The sequence below is a fragment of the Acanthisitta chloris genome, unplaced genomic scaffold (assembly GCF_000695815.1).
Source record: "Acanthisitta chloris isolate BGI_N310 unplaced genomic scaffold, ASM69581v1 scaffold1887, whole genome shotgun sequence".
Classification (NCBI taxonomy): Eukaryota; Metazoa; Chordata; class Aves; order Passeriformes; family Acanthisittidae; genus Acanthisitta; species Acanthisitta chloris.
In genome coordinates this window covers 10,488-18,435 of record NW_008682971.1, presented here as the reverse complement: position 1 = coordinate 18,435, position 7,948 = coordinate 10,488, and the positions used below count along the sequence as shown (strand labels likewise).

Here is a 7,948-nt window from a genome sequence, read left to right as displayed (position 1 = left end):
ATGTCCAAAGTTTTAGGAAACAGATCCAGGTAGAAAACAGTGAATAAACAGTGCTAGCTCCTACTGGGAAGAAGTGGTGAAAGTCAAAAGTTCACTCTCCCATTCTCAAAAGCAGGTAAGTCTTCTCACATATACCATCCATAGCTTCACTTCTCAATTTTAAAAGCTTTCCAACATCATCAGCTCTTCATTCATAATTCCAGCACCTGCCTGGTTGGCCATCCATTTCTGTCATCCCAAGGACCAGTAAGTTTCCATGTCTCATAGTTACTATGGCAGGCAGTGTGTCTCAGTGAGAATGCTGCTCAGCTCCCAGGATCATGCTTAAGACACTTGGGGATTTCAGGCCCTGTTGAACAAAGCACTTGTTAAATTTCCACTCACATGAAGTCTTGCTTAAATATTTTAGAGGAATAGGACTTTAGTAAGGAAATATTAATACCAGCTTTCTAACAAGGAGATAAAGATCCCTGAAGCTCAGAGCTTTTGAAGTCTGCACAAAGGTGAGCCAGGACTATATTTAGAGGTGTGGCATACTCTTTCCTAGTGCAAAATGTCTCAGATGTGTCTACTTCATATTCTTTTCTTGTGATCATTTCTTACTAGCTGCTTAAACATTAAATAATTTTTCTGGGCTACATCATTTCTTCCCATCAGTGACTAGTGACCCTTTAAAGAATGAGGAATACAAGAAAAGAGAAAACTAACAATGTGGTAAAATGTTATTGCAGTTAAAACAAAACAACAACAACAAAAATCCAGAAGCCTCAACAGTTTTGGTGGTGGCTTCATAGCACTCAAATCTTTCCGAGCTTCTGAGATCAAATTTTGTCATAGTACCATAGCTTTTGAAAATTCCTATTTTTATGATATACAGAGTAAGAATTAATTTAGTCCTACCATAATGTATTACTAATGTGAAAGGGTCAAGAAACCTTAATCTAAGTTGCAATAGGCACTCATTAGACTTTCAAGAAACTTGCTATTTAACTTCTCACAGAACCAAACTGTTTCCTGTGCAGGTTATTTCCTGTGTATCGTAGGGTTACTTGGCAGGTCTCATATTTTCTGTGTACCTCTAAAACCACAGTTTATGTCAATAATATAATCAAACTGCTGTTGAGGCCTGTGTGGTCTCCCAGTCTGTATCTTCAAAGAAATCTAATGACCCTTCCTGAGATCCAAACATCCCACAGAAAACAAAACACAAAAAGCTCTACTTGATAAACATGTCTGATTAGATATGTAGTCTGTCTTTGCTGGTTTGCACATATAGTCAATAGAAATATTTATCTGAAAGGAAGAGTAAAATAGAAAAAAAAGCAAAAGGGAAATTAAACACTTTGAATTCACTTGGGCTTTTTGTGCAGTGAAAGATAAGGTGGTTGTGGTAGCCTTATCAGTATGAGAAATCTGATTAAGTTGTTTGCTGAAAAGATTAATAGGATGGTGCATTGCTTTAATAAGACTGAAGACATGGCTCAAAGATTAGGCTTATCCTAGTAAAAAAAAAGCTCTGTAGACCTTCTGCTCCAGCAGTTCTGCAGGTATTTCAGGGTGACTCTTGCAGTTTTATCAGTACCACATCAGGATTGTAGGCAGAATAGGAAAATTGAGGATACTGTTTGTTACCGTTTAGTTGTCTGCTGCTAATAATGAGAAATCCACAATGAAACATCAAGCTTTGCCATCAGCTACATTCCTAGTAAAGAGGGAAAAAGAGAACACTTTCAATTTAGGCTGAAACAGTCCAATAAAAATAGTGAAATAAACTGTTTACTGGGGTTTTTTTTTATTTGGCCTATATCAAAGCTTTCCATAGTTATACTTCGACCTCTTGACATTTCCCATACTCCTGCTTTTTATTACTCAGCAGGATACAAAGAAATGGCATACAGTCTCGGCAGGTGGTCAGCTTTGTGCTTTTAAAAGATTTATTCTTTTTATCAGAAGGGAAGTAATGCTGGCTGGTTACCTCTCTGTGCTGGAACAAAAATAAATAGATAATTTATGTTAACTGCAACATCTCAGTGCAGCAATAAAATAAATCTAATGAAGTAGCTCAGAATGTCACTGCAAACTGAACTGCACTTCATGGTTTAATAATACTGTCCAGGGACTTTTACTCTTTACTCTTCCAGCTTTTTTAAAGGGATCACACCAACCTGAATTTGGCTTAGAACTCCAGTTTTGTAAGTATGAACTACAGTTTGAAGGCCAATTGAAACATCCTCCTTTACCAACAAAAATCCATAGTACTAATCACATAGGTACTTAGAACCCAACAAGTACACACACCCCCACCTCCTTGACTGCTTGTTGTCTGAGTAATTAAACTGTAGAAGGTAGGAGGTAATTGTTTGCTTATTTTATCCTTTTGGAGATAAACCAGATATAAGAAAATGAGGATCAGAGAGGGTTGGGTACCTGATGAATCCTTCCTCTCTGGCTGTAGTACACTGCTGTGACAGCACAAAAAGACCAAACTCTAAACCCAAACGCCTGAGGGAGAATTCCTTCTTACAGAGGACTTGCTGAAGCAACTTGCCTTGACCTACATGGCTCAGCACTAGCAAAGAAGGGGAAAAATCAAGAGGGTGATGAGAGGAAGCCTTTGGTTGAGGCAGTACATGTGAAGACCTGGAGGGAAAGCAGACCAAGTGCTGCGGGTGTTCCAGGTAGCTCTCAAGCACATAACCAGTTTAGAAATAGGTCAGTGTACGCGATGACTGCTTTCCTTCCACCTATCCCTCAGTAAATTGGAAGATGAGCCATCTTAGGTACTTGGTTCTGGTCTCTGCTTCCTGGACTATTCATGCATTTTATACAGTCATTGTCATGTATTTTAGCAAAGTAGAAATTTTCCTAGAAAAATAACCCAGCACTGTACACTTTCTAGCTGAGGTGCTGTGATTCCTGCACAAGCTCCAGCTCCTGTCTGCTTTCTGTCTCGCCTGATGAATCTTGTGTCCTGGGTTAGGCTTCTGCTTAGAGCGTTTTAGACCATGATAGATAGTTTGCCTCTCCCTTTTCACCATTTTGGGCACTATATGGACCAGAGTTTTAAAGGTATCTGGGTATCTATTTACTTTATATCAATGTACAGGGATCTTCTCAACTCTCAGTGGTTTGGTTCCTTAACACCTCTAGTCTTACAATCACTCATTTATAAAATATTAATGTGAGCCAAGCTAATCATTTATTTCATGGTTTATATGACACATAACCCTGTGGGGTCCCCGTTTACGGGGAATATCTGGACTGCAGTGTAATAAAATAGTAATTGTTGATAGTACTACTGTGTAATGCTTTAAGTACATGGCATACGTAAAATTACTTATTTTTAAAAGAGCATTTGTGATTTGTTTTTGTTGTTGCTATGGCAACAATTTCAACTGATACTCTGTCCCAACCACAAACATCTTCCATTAGTAGATGAGGACTTTTGATGTTTAGTGTGAAAGGAAAATCCCACCACTGATGTCAAGTCAGCATCTGCTTCCTTCCTTTTTTAGTTATTTGTGCCATAGGGTAAAATCTAACATGAAAAATAGAACAGCTGTACCAAAGTGACCTGACATTTTAAATTACAGTTTCCTTTATGGCAACAAACTTAACAGAAAAATAGCATTTCTAGAAGTACTTTGTCACAATTTATAGAATGTGTAAGTTCTACAATGCAATTAAAAGGCTTCTTGATGAGATATTCTGTGCTAAATTTAACAGCATATATCTTAGAATCATAGTATATATCTACAGTAAAGTTGTAGCTGAGCTACTACTACATCATAGAGGTTTATTTTTTTTCTGTCCAGATTGGGAAAAACAATGTAATGCAATTTTACTAATTACTTTGCTAATAGTCTTTGGAAAAACATTGGTATTGGGGGTATGATGAATTGAGGGTAGAAAGTTTTCTATGAGTTTTACGATGTTTGAACTAAGTTTCACATTACAGCAGGAGAATGTTGGACAAATTTAAAAATTCTGGGATCAAGTAGTACTAGTTGTTTGCAGTAACAGGGTTCCTTAATACAGATGATCAATGACCACTGGATATAACAGGAGTTATTTTATTTGCTTGTACAGGTTTGAGCAACCTTAAGCAGTTAATCTAGTACTGTCATTCCATATCTCACAATAGTCGATTAAGAATACTTCTACTTGATATATGTCCTTCAATCTCACTTGATTTTATTCTTCACTGTTCATTAAACAGTCTTTTTTCCCCACTAAAAAAATGCTGGTAACATGTTTTGAAACATGCCCATTTAGAACAATAACATGCAAAATATCCTTTGATTAGTCTGTGTTCTTTTACTGATTTTTCTTGGAGTAGCAAAGTGGACAGAAAGACTTTTCCCTCTAAGCATCGTATTTTTGTGATTTGATGATATCCTTTCTCTTTAACACTCAATATGGCAAATTATGTGAGCACTGCAGCTACTCATGTACCTAATATTGGACAGAACTGTTTTCAGAAATAAAGCTTTGGCTCTGTCTCCCAGCTTCTGTTTGAATTGATGCTCTACTTGTGTTTCATGTATTTACTCAAAACTCTGATGTAAAATGGCAATTTTTTTTGTTCACTTGCTGATGTATAAGTTGCAAAAACTAGATTTTACACTAAAATTTGTCTCTCACTAGCACTGTTAGCAGAGTAGATCTACACAATTTATTCTAGTAACACAGATTCCCCCATAGTTAAATCCTGACTTCAGGATCATTAACTACGAAGTGTGTTTTCATTGTCTATTGTGGGCATAGATTAAAGTGCAAGAATTTCCATTTAAACCTAGAAAGAAATGTTTTTGCTGTGATGGTGATCAAACAATGGAAGCAGTTGCCCAAAGAGGTTGTGGAGTCTTCATCCATGGAGGTACTCAAAACTGGACAGGGCATAGGCATGGGCAGACTTCCCTAACTGACCATGCTTTGACCAAGTGTTTGGACTAGAACTCCAGAAGTGCCTTTTTACCTCAATTAGTCTATGACTCTATGGTAATTATCAGCTTCCTGTTTAGCAAATGCATAAACTGTGTTGCTTGCACTCAGTCTCTCAGTGACACTGTTTTTTGTTTGACTGTTCCAGTTTAGATGATATCTTAGTTGGTGCCCCTCTCTTTATGGAACGAGAATTTGAGAGCAAGCCTAAAGAAGTCGGGCAAGTTTATCTGTATCTGCAAGAAAGTGCATTCCTCTTCCGAGATGCGCAAATTCTGACAGGCACTGAAGTGTTTGGTAGATTTGGCAGTGCAATCACACACCTTGGAGATCTCAATCAAGATGGATATAATGGTAATTTATATGTCATGTAGTATATCTCTGTATAACATTGAAATTCAAATTGGCTAAGCAATGACTATGAAATATCTGTGCAGTGGCTGAAAAAGGCTTTTTAACATGTAACTGCCTCTGGTGCAGTGGCTGAAAAAGGCTTTTTAACACGTAAGTGCCTCTGAAAGTCACAAGAATTTACACTAATCCTACTGAAAATGATATTAAGGGCCAAATCATGAAAAGCTTACTGATAAGAGGGCAGCCACATTGATTACAGTGCCATTTTTTACTAAATATTAGCATATTCTTTTGAATAAAAATATTATCTTTTGGTTTATGACTATAATTACATGTAAATACTTAGTTGAGATGTTGCATTTGTTTAAAAAGCAGAGCTCTCTCCTCAAATGCTTGGAAGAGTTTGAGAATTAAATGAGGCTCAGTACATGGAGCATTTTGCCAGCAATGAAAGAATTGGATGAGCACAGAAGTACTGTTTTGGAATTAGACTTCCATTGGTACTTAGGCACAGAAAGAAACTGGTACCTAATGAGACCCTTTTCAAATGCTTATAGCACATGCAGGCAACAAAATGTTGATGTAAGTTGATGCCTTGAGCACCTAGAGTTAAGCCTCCTAGACATGGTCAGTAGCACCTTGGTTTTCCCTGCATGCATTTCCATACTTCTTATTTCCAGGATGTTGGGGATCTTCAAAGCATGCATCTCTGCATCTAAAATGCCAAGTTCTTCCTGGAGGAATTGTTTTGCACAGTAGCCTTAAAGATAGTTGTTCCACTAAGGAAAAATCATAATCCTTCATAACTTGAGGGCTGTTTTTCACAGTGCTTCAGCCACTAGACTCTAGGGCAATGTCATCAATGTGTGTTCCTGTGCAAAGGATAAGTCATGTCAGGAGCCATAGGATTGTATTTGGGTTCAAAGTGCATAAAATCTGAATATCCTCCTGTGGGTAGATTAAAAGCCACTAGATTGTGGCTGCTGAGAATACCCTCACTGGGTTGTCCTGAAATCCCACCGTGGAGTTCGGCCCAGCTGAAAACTTCCTGTTTTCTACCTGTGGGCAATAGCAGATGACCTCAGCTATTCTGGGCAGGGAATGTTCGTTTCCCTGCTCTCCAGAATTCAGATAAGGCAGGCAGGAGACATTCCTAGTTTTCTGTGCTGCTCTACAGAGACGGCTAAGAATAATCTAAAGCCAAGTTTTCTGCGTCATAACTGAAGATGTCAGCCCTAGAGCTTTGGTGCACTTATTTTGGTACCCTGCCTTTAGAGTGAACCAACAGATTCCAGGTACTCAAGTCATGTTTAATAAAGAGTTCAGCATCAGCTCCTAGATCAGAGCCTAAACTTGAGAGCTGTAGATATGTATCCTCTAGTGTTTCCTGTTGGCTAGCTCACCTAATTTGGCTGTTGAAACTCATTCTAGACACGATTGTCTCTGCATCCCATGCCTAGGAATTAGGGAGAGCACTGGGAGTTCCATTTCTTGGATATGTCACCTCATTTTAATCACAGAGTGCCCAAGGCCTCCTGTTAAATATCTGACTCAGTACTATTCCTATTTCTCAATAAGATGATGGCTTGGTATAGATGAAAACATTGTCTTCCATTGTTCTCTCTTACATACTAAAGCATTGGATGTTTGAGGGAGTGGGCTTTTTTTTGACTATGTAGAATATTTTATCAGGAAAAAGAAATTTCCTTTTATCTAGCAGCTGTTCCTTATTAATTAGGTGATAGAGGAAATCAAGGAAAATTTGTGCCTGTTTAAATATATGAAAGTAGAAGCAGGCGTTCATTAGATCTTGGTTTATTAAAGCTAATTAACTGCCCTGGAAATATGTACAGGAATCCAGCGTGGACTGGCTATTTAGTATAATTCAATAACCTCTTCATAGGATTATTTTATAAGCTTTTGTCATGAAAGTTTGACACAGAAAAGACACTGCAAATATTTTTGTATATTTGCCTTAAAACTGGAACCCATACAGAAGTACAGAATGTTAAAGTTCTTGGATGTTTGTAGCAGAAGCCATTTGTGTCTGTTTTCCTGCAGAGAGTTAATTTTTGCTTTATTTTAATTGCATCCATTCTTTTTATTCTTTTTCTGCACTGCAGATATTGCTATTGGTGCACCATTTGCAGGAGAAGACAGAGGAGGAAAAGTGCTCATTTACAATGGATACAGTAATGGGTTAAACACTAACCCTTCCCAGGTTCTCAGTGGAGCCTGGGCCTCACAGTCCATGCCTTCGGGATTTGGCTTCACTCTAAGAGGAGACTCAGATGTAGACAAGAATGATTACCCAGGTGAGATTTTTCCATTAGAAAGAGAATTTCATACTTCCATTCTCTGGAAAATGCATCATGTCTAAACTTCTCCTTTTGGAAGGCAGAGGTCAGAATAAAGGATAGACATTTTTGGACAGTTCTAGTTTGCTTTCCTGAGAGTTAAAATCAGACAAAACAAATACTCCCTTTCCTGTCAAAAGACATGATCAGAAAGTCAAGGAAGGGCTTAAACAGTTACATTAACATAAAACATGTGAAGTTTACAATAAAAAGCTTAACCCTTTCCCCCCACTTCCAAAAATTGAATGCTTTCAGCTTACTGAACTTGCAAGGTCTCCTACACCCTGGCATTC

The 7,948-nt window shown here is 37.9% G+C and overlaps 1 protein-coding gene across 1 annotated transcript in view; it reads left to right on the top strand.

The window, feature by feature from the left end:
- Positions 1–7,613, top strand: part of LOC103806040 (integrin alpha-8) — a gene marked incomplete at both ends in the record, with an annotated part of 18,376 nt that extends 10,763 nt beyond the window's left edge. Inside the window, 2 exons of the mRNA XM_009078711.1 lie at positions 5,093–5,298; positions 7,422–7,613. Coding sequence (XP_009076959.1) covers positions 5,093–5,298; positions 7,422–7,613 — 398 coding nt within the window. The remainder of the gene's footprint in view (positions 1–5,092; positions 5,299–7,421) is intronic.
- Between the last annotated feature and the right edge of the window lie 335 nt (positions 7,614–7,948).